The sequence below is a fragment of the Cyprinus carpio genome, chromosome A1 (assembly GCF_018340385.1).
Source record: "Cyprinus carpio isolate SPL01 chromosome A1, ASM1834038v1, whole genome shotgun sequence".
NCBI lineage: Eukaryota > Metazoa > Chordata > Actinopteri > Cypriniformes > Cyprinidae > Cyprinus > Cyprinus carpio.
Window position 1 is genome coordinate 280,878 of NC_056572.1, and position 14,537 is coordinate 295,414.

The 14,537-nt window shown below is 34.4% G+C and overlaps 1 protein-coding gene across 10 annotated transcripts in view; it reads right to left on the reverse strand.

The window, feature by feature from the left end:
- Positions 1-1,367: 1,367 nt before the first annotated feature.
- LOC109063250 (receptor-type tyrosine-protein phosphatase S-like) overlaps positions 1,368-14,537 on the reverse strand; it is a 46,672-nt gene continuing 33,502 nt past the window's right edge. For 4 of the 10 annotated variants that reach the window (XM_042772861.1, XM_042772995.1, XM_042772793.1 and 1 more), the window contains 15 exons: positions 14,346-14,461; positions 14,176-14,214; positions 12,045-12,142; positions 11,668-11,791; positions 10,581-10,756; positions 9,844-9,867; positions 9,143-9,262; positions 8,391-8,545; positions 7,391-7,676; positions 6,947-7,125; positions 6,686-6,812; positions 6,127-6,252; positions 5,656-5,810; positions 5,223-5,358; positions 1,368-4,077 (listed from right to left, as the gene is read on the reverse strand). In XM_042772861.1, coding sequence (XP_042628795.1) covers positions 4,009-4,077; positions 5,223-5,358; positions 5,656-5,810; positions 6,127-6,252; positions 6,686-6,812; positions 6,947-7,125; positions 7,391-7,676; positions 8,391-8,545; positions 9,143-9,262; positions 9,844-9,867; positions 10,581-10,756; positions 11,668-11,791; positions 12,045-12,142; positions 14,176-14,214; positions 14,346-14,461 — 1,930 coding nt within the window. In that variant the 3' untranslated portion in view covers positions 1,368-4,008. The remainder of the gene's footprint in view (positions 4,078-5,222; positions 5,359-5,655; positions 5,811-6,126; positions 6,253-6,685; positions 6,813-6,946; positions 7,126-7,390; positions 7,677-8,390; positions 8,546-9,142; positions 9,263-9,843; positions 9,868-10,580; positions 10,757-11,667; positions 11,792-12,044; positions 12,143-14,175; positions 14,215-14,345; positions 14,462-14,537) is intronic. The other 6 variants (XM_042773257.1, XM_042773315.1, XM_042773186.1 and 3 more) reach the window with 3 other exon arrangements.

The following is a 14,537-nucleotide window of genomic DNA, read 5'->3' on the forward strand; positions in this document are numbered from 1 at the left end:
GCTTCACACACAAAGTAGTAAATGATTGGCAAAACAGTCAAATTGACGCTTGGAACCAAAAAGATTCCAGCAGAAAATTGCACAGGAATTGTAAAGTGGTTTTGTTCTTTTTAATTTCATAAGGTGAATGTGTTTCTCAGCTTTTGTAAGGCCTTATAAAAGTGGCTGGAATTAGTTACAAATATGAAGGGCTTACCAGCACTCTTTGTTCTCACAGTTAAACTAAACTATTCCCTGTTTATCTAGAATATCATAAAATAATAGGCGACCGTTGATGGATGGTATAGTGCTGAAATGCATCTACAATTTAATAGCAAAGGAGATATACACAATATTGAAATATCCCAAACATTAAGTGAATTTGGCACAAAATTTAATTCAAGTTTACTAAAACTAAAAAGGAATGTTCACCCACTTTTTAAATGGTTAAACTGGGCACTAGGGGGCGCTAACAGCTATTAATCGGTCCGTGTTTTTGGCTAAATGCAATAATCTCAGAAAGGCTAAATCAATCATAAATCTTTTTAAATAAGAACAGTTACTCATACCTCAAGTGTGTTTTATAAAAGTTTGTGGTTTTTGTTCAATATCATTGGAGACATCAGGTTTTTATGGCTCATATAATTGAATATAATAAGATAGAGTAGAATATGAAGCTTATATTCAAGTAAAACATTTTTATTTTATTCATCAGCCTAAATTGAGCAAAATCAATTGCTATTTATATGGCCAAAAATAAGATGAAATTCTGATAGCTTGTAATGTAAATCAGTGGAATTATATAACAGTATAACAGAATACTTACTTAAAATGCGTATAAATATCAGATGTCACTCTGTATCTCCCAATAATGCGTCTTAGTAAAATGATAATGATTAGTTTTAAAATCCAAAGCTGTGTTTTTTTTCTTGGAGGCAAAACATGTAATGCAATGCAATGAATGATTGAATACAAATAAATATTACTCAAAAGTCTTGCGTATCATATTTGATACTAGCATCTATTTGTTCTAAAAGTGATCTATGCATTATCAGGTAAACCTAAGTTGCTGTTCAGTCCAATAAGTCTTCATCTAAGATAACATGTATTCTTTAATTTATTTAATAAAAATCTGTGAAGATTTAACAGCAAAAAGATAGATGTTTTTGGAATGACACTAAACATTAAAAATGATACTATCAGTCAGATGACAAAAGGCCTGTAGACGTGTTTTCAGCAAAAGTTTAATCATATTGATAATTTAAAGACCTTAATTAATGTATCAAACTTAATATTTTATAAGGTTAAAATATTTGAGCATCCTTGTTTATTTTTGCTGGTCAATATAAACCAATCGCTGATCAGGAAGAATGGAAAGTGCCTCAAAACAAGTTCTTACCATTTTATTTGTAACAAATAAAACTTTTCCAATACAATTGTATCCTCACACATCTGTCCTTACAACATAAAGTAGGAAAATTAAAAAAAGAAAATGTCCTCTGAAATATTTACATTTACTACAAAAACCAGAGGTAAAAGATTTCCCTTTTGTGTTTCACATTAATTGTTGATGGGTGAAACTGTAAAACCACTCACAACGCTCGACAATATGAAAATGGATATTTGGTCAGATTACATGATACAGATTGTGCTAGTTTTATTTTTCACATAAACCAATGTCATGATTCATCAAAATCTGAGGGTGCCTTCGCCTCTGTACAAATGGTGACTGTCATGCACTGGAAAATAGATGACTTTTTAATGATGTGCCATTAAACAAATGCTAATTGACATCCTCTTGAAAATATAAGCATAGCTAGTTTCAACAAAAGTTGACATTTGAAAACCCCTGAAACTTGGTTGTGATATTAATACGCTGTAAGATGTAACAGTATGGAGAAGGTAGATAGTGGAAGATTTGCATGTTAGATTTTCAAATACAAAACTAACTCAACTCTGTTTTAAAAAAAATAAAAGTACACAAAGACAAAGATGCTGTAAAGAAACTAAAACATTTCCTTAGACCCAAAGGGAAATGAGCTGAAGTTTGCAGTGACCAGACTTCCTCGTGACTATTACGACTGGACTAGAAGGAAAACCACTCATATTAAACAATCGGTTTCAACAATAACATTATGCACATATTATCTCTTAAGCTTTGGAACCAAAACTTGTGTTTCTCTTAACATGCACACACTGTGAGCAACACTGTAAAATTAATCTCATTCAGTACAAATAACATTCTGTGTTGAAGAAATATTAAGGGTTAGTGCATAGAACAACAGTGCGGTCATATCCAAAACCATAACCTTGAGACTGTTGTGGTCCATGATGTTGATACAGACACGTGAGGGCCATTTTTATGTGACAGTTTGTTGCCAAAGTTGTAGATCTAATTCATCATGCATCAATGTTTTCTGAACCAAATTCTAGACATCCAACTGTGAAAAGTGAAAAGTCTTTTAAAATGTCATTTGAAGCGACTAGCTCTGAGTTTTGAATTCCCCTTTTCGAATGCGTCCTCACCAGCATGAAAAATGGCCTTTTTGTTGTTGATGTTAACACACTAACATCACTGATACTATCATAATGCTGATAAACAAGAATACAGACAGTAACAGTTAGAAATGAACGTTTCCTGCAGCGGTATAGTCTATTTCCTGTTCCACACTCCATTATAATTTCAAATACAAATCATTTATAATATAATAGCTATTATATATGTAATGGAATAAGCAGTTCTCTTGGCCCAATATAGATACAATAAACGTGCATCCTCTCAAAAATGGACACATATTGGCTTTCAGTAATATCATGGTCTAGTCATCTTGGCAGTACTTGATTAAATTAAAATTGGTCTTGATGTGAAATATGTGAAATATATATAATTCACTCTGATGGATGTAACTGAATTTAATTCAGTTGCATTAATTATCTTCTTTTTTTCCATAAAAGCAGGTTCATATCCATAAATGTGGAACATATAACTTTAATAGCGAAACCATTTTAAACATGTGACTATGATAAGGCACTACCAGTGTCAAATGATCCATTGTTATTGTTTTAAACGTGTCACCTCATGTTTAGAGAGTCTGGTGCCATTTGAACTTCCAAACCTGATTGAAAGCATCTGTTTTGGTAAGTTATAAATAATAAAAAAGTCTTTAAATGTTACTGCAATCAGTACTTTTTGTAACTTATGTGCATTGACAAGTACCTCACTCACATAGTATAAATATCAATCAATACATTGATAGTTTTTTAATATATATATATAATGTGCTAATATGCATAATAACATTTTATTTTATACTTTATATTATATAGGATTAATGAGACGATACAATTACAGTGAGAATATCTCTAATACTTGAGTGGTTTTAAACTTGAAGGTGCGGTTCACGTTCAGTATTGCACATTTGTTTTTAAACAAATCTCCGCTTTCAGCTTGTTCATCTGTGATAGATATGCACGTATATATCTAAGTGTGTGTGCTACAGATAAACAAACAGGATACTAGCATAAGCACCGATACTTCAGCTGTGGTTGAATTTCATCTTAAGTGAGTGGGTGGATCCACTATCCACAAACTGGTGACAAAAAAGAGTGGAAACTCTAAACCTGGACTGCATCCCTCAATAAACCTGGGGTCTGGTGTTGAATGAATTCTGAGAAGTAAAAAGTACCATTAAATTGTTTGACTGTGGTCTCCTCCCTTGCTTTTGGCATCTCATTGGTCTGTTGAATCGGTCCAGACAGCACATGTGATTTCATTGGCTCTGTTGGCTGGTTGCCAGAGTTTCAATCCACCCCAAATATGACTCGACAACTTTCAGTTATATGATTGGAGCTACAATTTGTTGTGACAATGCTGTATCCCAGCTGCCCACCCTGTCTGGCTATTAAACTGTGTGCTGTCGAGAGAAATCAAACAGACTCTTGAGCTGTGGGCAACAGAAAGAGGCTGTCACATTGATCAGATGCAGGTCTCGGTGTGTGATGATGTGGCCCTTGGTCCAGGGGAAGGTTTTATGTTGCATAGTGATCAAAACTGCCCAGGTATTCCAGCGCTGCTCGATAGCAGAACTGGTACTGCTCCTGTGGAGGGCGCACACACACACACACACACACACACAGAGTGCTGATCAGTACACTACTGAAAACTGTTTAGTACAAAAAAAAAAGGTGAATTAAACTTTGTACATTTTTGTGATATTAGAAAGCCATAATTATGAGAAATAAAGTCTCAGTTTTATTTGTGAGGTGAAGAAACAATTATGCAAAATAGTCACAGTTCTGTGATAGTTGTAAGTTGTGAAGTTACAAATACGCTAAATAATATCACATTTACTAGAAAGTCAGTTTTGGGGTATAAAATCATAATAACGAGTAATATAGTCACAGTTATAAGAAATAGTCAATTATGAAATGTAAAGTCACAATAATGAGAAATATATCCATAATTGTGACCCTGGACCACAAAACCAGTCATAAGTGTAATTTTTTTCAAAATTGAGACCTGTACATCACATGAAATCTGAATAAATAAGCTTTCCATTGATGTATGGTTTGTTATGATAGGACAATATTTGGTCAAGATAAATATGTTTTATTTTGTTGTATGTTTTGTTGTTATAGGAAAATATTTTGTAAATATTTTTGGAATATATTTTAAAGTTGTCCAAATGTAGTTGTTAGCAATGCATATTACTAATCAAAAATTAAGTTTTAATATATTTATGGTAGGAAATTTACAAAATATCTTCACGGAACATGATCTTTACTTAATATTCTAATGATTTTTGGCATAAAACAAAAATCGATATTTTGACCCATACAATATATTTTTGGTTATTGCTACAAATATACCCCAGAGACTTAAGACTGCTTTTGTGCTCCAGGGTAAAAATTATTATAAATAAGGTTGTAATTATGAAATATAAAGTCTAAGTTCAAAAATAGATGCAATTAGGAACTATAACTGTCACATTTGTGAGAAATAGTTGCAATTCTGAGATCTGAAGTAACAAAAACAAGTAATAAAGCACAACTAAGAAATAGTCAGTTAAAAGATATAAAGTCACAGTTGTGAGAAACAGACCAATGGCTTTGCATGTTCAGCTATGAAATATTTCAGCATTTGAAAAATGCTTGTACTAGTCTAAATCAGTTCTGGAACTCGGAGTAGTATAAGTAGAAAGACATGAGTACTGCATCATGTGGGTTGCAGTGTGCAAGCTTACCTCCGTCTGCACCATGGCTGGTCTTTGAGTACGCAACATTTTGACAGTCTGGAAGATGTCGACCACTCCTTCATAACGCATCCTCTCCAACACTATACTCAGAGTGATAAATACACCTGTCCTCCCAACGCCAGCGCTGCACAAACACATCACAGAAAATAGCACACCGAGCGATACATTAAGATAATTGATTACAGGCCTTGACTCTGATTGGCATTATGAATCATTACTTTTTTTTAAACAATGATTACCTGAACTGTAAGCATATAATCAAGTCATTTTGATTCAAATCTATATACTTCATTTTTTATTTAGTTGGTAGCTAACTTTGCAATAAGAAGTAGAACATGCAGTCAAATGCTTTCATGAAACAGTCTCTTGCTGAAGACGGACTACTAAATTGGACACTTAACATAATTATTATTGTCTCTACCTGCAGTGTACTGTAATGGGTCCATCCTGACCAAACTGCTCTTTTGTTTTGTGCACTTGACCGATGAAATCAATGAAGCCTTCACCAGATTTTGGCACGCCCTGCTCTGGCCAATCGGTGAACTGAAACTGCCGGACTGTTCTAGACTGACCGTCCTAGTAGAGAGACACATCATGAGAGACAGACAGATGCAGCATTTCATCCAGACGTCTGTGGAGAAGTTATATAAACCATGGAATTGTATTAAACTTTCTAACTAATAAATCATTTCTAATTTGCCAGCTAATGTGTTTCAAGCATTATATAATACAGTAATATAAGCTAATGTATTGAATGAAAGTTTTATAAAGCGTAATCGAGAAAACTATACGTTTCCATTATTTTTTCAGAATGAAAAAGAAAAATTACTGTATATTTCCTTTTTTTTTAGTTTTTTTTTTCACGAGCATTAGTAATGAGTGTTCAATATACCCTTGCATCTGTGACTTTAAACTCTCGCAGTATATACTGAGGCATGTTGTACTCTGCCATGGGATCCACCACAAAGTACTGATAGCGTGCTGACCTGTCCGATGGCCAGTACTGATGACATTTCTCCTGCACAAGAAAAAAATTCACACATTCATCAGTATTACTATCGTTATCTGAAACTCAAATTATCATTATTATTAACATTTTGTTAATTGGATTGAAGCGGAAATAAAATGGAAAACTGGATAAATAAAAATGGAAATTAAATGAAAATGATAAATTTTAAACTAAAATAAGCTGAACCACTAAAAAAGTAAAATAAATATTTAATATTTAAAAATAACTAAAAAATAAATAAAAAGACAAATGCAGATAAAATTAAATTAAAATGAAAACTGAAAATAAAAATAAATGCTAATTAAAAATATTTATAAAAACTATAATAGTATATGAATACTAAAATAACACTGATTACCATTCATACCACTTTACAATAAACAATGACGTGTGTGTGTGTGTGTGTGTGTGTGTGTGTGTGTGTGTGAGAGAGAGAACTAACCCTTCCCATTTCTCTGAGTTTAGTAAGCATAACTACTATAGTAGAATTGTGTTCCCAAAGCATCCGCCAGTAATCTTCAACTGTCTCAGCCAGCGGCCCCTGAGTCGCAATATACGCCCTCTGTTGCCTAGAGTGATGAGAAGGAAATGAAAACTTCAAGAACTGAGAATTTCACCAGCTAACTAACAAATGTTGATGTTTCAGTGGCTTGCATTATTTTATTTCAACTAATAAATATAAAAAAGAGAAACTGCAATGTACCTGTAGCCATCTATAAAACTGCCATTGACATAGTCTGAGCCCTCCACTCCTCTGATTGGTTGCAGACACACGCGTGTGGTCTCATATGGCATGATATTGACCAATCGGTTTTTGAACTTATTGCACGGAAGGCTGGCATTGATGAAGCGGGAGTTATGAGCTTTGGCATTAGCTAACCGCTGAAAAAGGGATCCAGACATAGACATAAGCAAACAAGTTTTTAATTTTATGAACAGGCACATTAAAAACTGCCAGCAACAGGAAATAATACAGTATTTTATACATTATTTATAAAACAAATGGAACAAATTACAACTTTTTTTGTTGTTGTTTTTAGTTTTTTAATTGTTTCAGTTTCAGTTAATTTTTTACTGAATAAAAGTAACAAATGACATCATATTGTTACTTTTAAATTCACAAATAACATTCGTGGGATGCACTCACTTTAAACTCCTGCTCCATTCCGCTGATGTGCTCCGGCGGTTCCGTCTGTGACAGTCTCTGGATGTAGGCGTAAAGGTTCCGTGCCGGAACCTCTGTGTTGCCGCAGGAAACGGCCTCCAGCAGTGCCTCATAAATAAAGACGTACTGCTCCTCTGTCTGCACCATGTAGTTTCGCTGAGATCGCATCAGAGTCACGTGACCATAAACATCTATCGTCTTCTCCTGCTTCACACGCTCCAACATGGCATCAATCACAATGAAGCAGCCCGTTCGGCCCACACCAGCGCTGAGAGAGAGAGAGAATGCTTCTGTCACAAGCACTCACATTAGCACATTCCAGCATAAAGGTTGAATTAAAGTTACTGTTGTGTGAAAAGTCATTTTTTGGTGATTTCCTCTCACTGAATATTTTCAGAGCATAATATCAGACAAAAGAAGACTGAGAAACACAAATGATATATATATTTTATAATTATATATTATATTCCAAAATACTTATTTGAGTATTATTATTTATTTTTCTCCTTTCTCATGCATTTTCCCCTAAACTGTTAAAAATCCAATAATTAGATTTATTTAATAGAAAAACTTACAAATAACTTAAATTGGCCATGTGAAAAAAGTCAACTAAAATTAGAAAAAGAGAACAATGAGGAAAACAACAGGAAAGAGTTGAGGGGAGCTTTCTGACAGTTTTAAGGCATTTAATGTTTTTCTGAACGTCTTTTGTATTCTCATATGTAATTTAACATTTTCCCTGTCTTGGTTCATTTATAAAAAAAATTAGCAATGTATATAGTAATGTTGCTTTTGTTGTGTCTAAGAATTAGCTGCAGCATTTTAGGAGAAAATTATGTGATATATTCAACACAATTAAGGCCAATGATTCAATACTCCCTACAGAGTAAGAGACATTTCATTGGTACAGGACTTAACAACAATCTTACCTTTATACGTCTGACTGGATATAAATGTGTTAACTCAATTCTGTACTAGTTACCTGCAGTGGACCACAATGGGTCCGGCGTCTGGGGGGTTGCAGGCTTTGACCCGTCTGAGGAAGGCCAGGAAGAGAGTGGGGTGTTCAGGTACCCCCTGATCTGGCCATGCTGTAAACTGGAACTGACGAAGCTCCCTTTTCTCGCCACTCCCACTCTGCACACAGAAACAACCCAATTCAGCACAGTACAGTACCATATACTAGACTACACTAAACTAGACTAGACTAGAAGATTTCTTCTCATCCAAGCAGCAGTATTTTTTTATTTAGCATATTTCCCACCTATTGTATACGGCCCTCAATATTTCACACAATAACAGTCACAAGCTCAGGAACATTTGACTAATATTTTATCTGCAATACGTTTTGCAATATCTGTTCTTTCAGAGGTATGTGTAAATAGTTATTAAATTAGTTTGGTTATATTCAATATATTTTTGTGGTGTTATGTTTCGGGTTATATTCAGATAATTCATGCATTTTCAAATTTCATCTATTTTTCTCTACTTACAGTAGCTGTACCTGATTTTCTCTAATGCTTTGAAGCATATTCACGATTCGACACAGTTCAGAGCATGTTCATATGTTTACATTCATTTTGTTGCACTAAAACATTTAAATGCATAATCGTGTCACTACATAGTTTATTTGGGTAGCACTTTATTTTGATAGCAGACATTCTGGCGATCTTTACCGAACTTGTCAAGGGTTTATATATTGTTTTTATGTGCTGATCACTGTTGCTTTGTTACCTTAATAAGAGCAAAAGTCCTGACGCAGTAGGTTGCAAGCTCCACCGTGTCCAGTAAAGTGACTTGCATCAATCCGTATGTCTCTGTACCTCTGCTGGGCCAGTACTGGTCACATTTATTCTGCACACAGTTCAGCAGACACTTAGTAAACGTCTCACTGCTGCATATGTCTCAATGTCAAAGAAAACATTGAATTAAAGCTGAAGAACCAGCTGAGATCAACAGTGACAGTCAGCTGCTCTTCAGCCTGGCTGCTTTCCATCAATAACAGTACTCACATGGCTATGTGTCAGTCCGCTCCCTAGCTCAACAGTAAGTACACTACCAAGGGAGTGGATTGCCTCATTATCAAAATCATTCCAATGCATTGAACAGTTGACTTCCTAGAAATCAGCAGAATGCCTTTTAACCTATTTTGAACTAATTCCCATCAAAGGGAAGTAGGGAATAGACTGAGACACACCCTTTGAGAGTACATTTCTGCATGCAGTGATAGTGTGATAACCAGCCAAAAATTCAAGTTACGCTTTGGCAAAATGTGTCTCAGAAGTCAGTGAGGGAAAGAGGACGCGAGAAGAGACAGATCAGAAAAAGAGCCAGTAGGTGTGAAGAAGGATGAGGGGGAAAGAGGTGAGACACGGAATATCAACCATTCAAGTGAAAAGTGAGAGTGGTCCAATTAGCCAAGTGAGACGTCTTGCCTTTGAGAAGAAATATGAAGGCATCTGGAGAGTAATAGACAAACAGCATAAGACTTACTCTGCTCCGTAACACCACACAACACTCACTGAGAAATATGGAAAATATCAAGGCTGCGTTTGATCAAAAAAAGCTAGTATGGTTAGTATGTGTGTGTTTTTATGAGTTTGATTAAGTGTTGTAGTATATCAGTAGTTCTGTTCCAAAATCTAGTCGGCTGACTACCTAGACAGCTTTTCCAAGTTTTAATTTAAGATTTTTTGGTTAGTGTAACATTTGCAACATTGCATAATTGACAACCCACCAAATAAAAAAAAAGACAAAAAGAAGATTTTGACAAGGAATTAATTGCATTTAATATATCACTGTAATTGTATAGTGAGCATAATGAACAATTAGAAAAGTATAAATCAAAAATGCCAGCAATTTCTGACATGGTTTTGAATTAGTTTTGTTATATCCTGCGTGTGGTCAGAAAAATATCTTATAGAACAGAGAAATCACTCACAGTAACATTCACTTCTCTGGCATCATGTCTTCACTAGACTGTTGTACTTCACAACTGACTCCATTCACATTGGTAGTTGCCTAGGGTGACCGTATGTCCTCTTTTTCCTGGCCTGGATTTCTAGGATGCTTACTAGATTTTGGAACAGAGACTGCATGTGTTTCTGTCTGGAAATGTATGACTCCACATGACTCGAGTGTGGTCTGTATCTGTATGATTTAGTGCTCTCACCCTGGATTTCTCCTCAAGTTTGGTGATCATGATGATATTTGCTGTGTGTTGTTCCCACACCAACCTCCAGAAGTCACTAAACGTGTCTGGCATGGGGCCCTGGGTGGCGATGTATGCACCCTGTCGGCGGTACCCATCTATGAAGTTGGCGTTGATGTAGTCACCGCCTGGAACACCTGCATAACAAGAGGAAAGAACAAAAACTGCATCACTTTCAAACTAACAAGAGAAAAAAATCTATAAACTCAACATGCCTTTCCTACATTTTAATAGGTGTAATGAGTTATGATTCAGTTCTATTAGTAAAGTGACAGATCAAATCAAACATCTCAGAAGTACAAAGTATATGGGATTTTAACTGGAAAAAGACAACAAGATCTGATCTTAAATATTCTGCAAATGTATCAGACATAGTTTGAATAAGTTATTTTATTATTTTATGCTATTTATAGTCAAGTCAAAAATTATTGCAACAATTAAATAGAATACAATCAAAAAAACTTCAATATAAAAAACATTGTGTATATATTATATTATATAGTATTAAATATACATTTATATATATATATATATATATATATATATATATATATATATATATATATATATATATATTATCATAGTACTAATTAATTTATTAGCTTATAATAAGCTTATAATTTTAATTATGATATTAATTTTAGTTTAAAATTTAGTAATTCTGCTATGTGTGTTTGTCATTTTTTTTTGTCTATTTAATTATTAATTTTTTGTTTTAGTAATTTTAGTACAAATTTATTTTGTTTAGTTATCAAGGCAATTAAGTTAGCAGCATCCAGTTAAGTTGATCTAATATTTATAATGTTTTACTTTTTTTCAGTTTTATTTCATGTACCAAAAAATGTATAGTTTTATTTTTAGTTTACAATAACAACACAGGTACAGTATGTGTACATTTAGAGATAACAAATGGGTATGAATGGGTAATAAGGTTCTCATGGTTGATTTCCCATTATAGCACCTCTTTAAGATTCAAAAAAAGTGATATTTCACTCAAGTACACACACAGAAACAGCAGTATTGACATACTGAGCACACACACTCTCACCATCATTGTTGGAGAGTGCTACTCTGGTGTGGTCATAGGCGATGACGTTGGCGTATCTGTTCTTTGGCTTGTTAATCTCAAGGTTAGAATGTTCCCATGAGAACTGCTGCCCGGGATCAATAGACTACAAGAGAGAAGAATTACATAATTACACATGCATTAATTACACATCACACTAGACATGCCTGTACTGTACTTCACGTTACAAATATCACACGGCTTTTGCAATGAAATTAGCCCTCACACAAAAAAAGTACTCAAAGCATGTTATAGTATGCTAAAAATGTGGTGCTAATATACATCATTCATTGGCCGATATGTTTTTAATGTACATCCGTGGGGTGTGAATATACATGCATTTGTGTGTGAGATCTGACCTCATACTCTTGAGAGAACCTCAGGCTGTCATTGGCTTTCATCCTCTCTACATGAGCTGGCAGTTCTGAGATGGACACTGGAGGGTGGCTGGTCATGCCTGTCAATCACATGACACAAACACACCACTTCAGACCCTGAGAACACGGCACACTACTGGACTGAGCACTGAGCAGTGTGAGAGAATGTTAGTGATCTCATCTATGTTTTAGTACTAGCGTTCATGAGTGTATGTGTTTTGAGAAGAAAACTGCTAAAAGAAGTTAACCCTGTAAAGCCTGATATATAAAAAATATCATTTTACATTTTTTTTTTTTTATGGAACAGTTATTTATTAAAAAAAATCTAAAATGTATTATGAAATAAGAGAATTTGAGGCTCATACCCGAGGAGGGGAAAAAAACACCTCAGTTTTATTCAGAGGCCCAAACTGTGCATAAATATGCAATTTGGTGCAGTTGCTGATTTTTATATGGCCATAAGTAAGATGAAATTCTAGTTTTTGATGTAAATCAATGAGATCTTTATAACAGTAAAGCAGTCTACTTACAAAAAAATGCATAAAAATATCAGTCTATACCTCCAAATAAATGATGTCTTATTAAATGCTTAGTTTTATGATCAAAGCTCTGTAGTTTTTGGGGTTATATAATATTTTTGGGGAACATTTAATATTTGACTCACATTTTAACATGATTTTTCTAAAAACAAAAAAACCAAATGACACGTGGATAATCAAGTGCTTCAGTCCAGTATGTGTCCATCTTGAAATATTTATTATTCTCAAGTTAACTTAATTCAGATAAGTAAAGACTTCACAGCAGAAAGACACATGTACCATGACCCGAAGGGGAAAGTTTTTCAGTTTTGATCATGCTGATAATTTAAAGGCATTAGAAATGTATCAAATATGATACATACAGTGAAAAGTGTTCATAAGAGGAATAATGTTATTTTATTTTTTAAACATTATTTTAAGGGTAGTTTGCAACAGCAACAGACATTAATTCACAACAGGCAAATATAAAATTTGTCATTTTCTAAATGTAATAATATTGATTGTTTGGATGGATAGTTGTACTTTTAGTTGGCCAGTCATATATATTTAATGTTTTATTGTCCACACAAATAATAACTGAACAGTAATCATTTAAAGCTCACAAAATGTAAGCTTGTCAGTTATTTTTTAAAATTACAAATGCTGTAAAGTGATACACTAGGCATCTATAAACTAAAATAAATGTTTTATTTAAGTAGAAAAGTTTATAGTCTGGTGAATAGCTGTAGGTCATTGAAAATGCATGTACATTTTTACCTACTCAGCAGAAAAGAATATACACAAATGTTATATTACATTAAGTAAACAGCCTCACAGAAAACGTTTTTTTTTTTTTTGTTTTTTTTTTTTTTTTTTTTTTGATTGTGGGAGGGGACTGGTCTCCACCCAGACAGATATTCACATCTAAACACATCGAAAATTTCTAGAAATAAAATCTGAATGACACTGAATGTGCGCAGCGGGGGGTATAGATTACAAGACAGTCAGAAGTATTAGACAAGATGAAATAAACAATGAAACAGCTGAATCAGATCAAATTAAACTTAAAGCAGAAATCAATATGGCTGCATTCAGAATATCACTGAGAAGAGTTCATTTCAGGTCTGCAATAGTTGCCTGTACAACAAAGTCAAGATCAACATTGATTTAACACTAAATTACTGTAATCTTTAATATAGCTGGCTTTATTTAGCTATAATTGTGCACGTCTGCGTGTCTAGATCAGTTTTTGCCATTATTGTGGGGACTAAATGTCCCCAAAAGGATAGTAAAACTTGAAACCACCTACACTGTGGAGGCCAGCCAATAGTCCTCATGAGGAAACATCTCAATAAACACTAAACAATGACTTAATGAAATGCTAAAAATGCAGAAAGCTTGTGTGAGGGTTTAGAGGTTAGGGGATAGAAAACATCATTAGCTCAATATAAAACAAAGAAGTCAGTGGAAAGTCCAACATATGATGGAAAGTGTGTGTGATTGAGTGTTTGCTGGTTACTAAAGCCAAAGCGGTTACTGCATATGTGTTAATGGCGGTAAAGCAATCAGTATAGACTCCAAAAAGCACAACTAACTTGATAACCGTCGATAACCGATGATAGATGCACGCAAACCTAGAAAAGAGACAACACTGTGTTGATACAGACAGTGTGTGTGCATCAAAGGGGGACTGAAAGTTGATTCTTCAGCACTCTGTACCTGTGTGTGAGTGTGTTTGTGACATGTCTTTTCATCAGCATATTACCAGCCGTTGGGAAGTTGATTCTACGCAGCTCCACTGGGTCAGATGGATGCTGGGAACTCATGGCTTTACTGCTGCTGGGAAAGCTGCACTTCCTGCCCTCCAGCTCTGCCCGCTTCCTGTAACATCACACGCGCAGGAGCATTAAAGCAACACTCACTTAGCAGGAAATAGTTTCTATTGCATTTCGGTCAT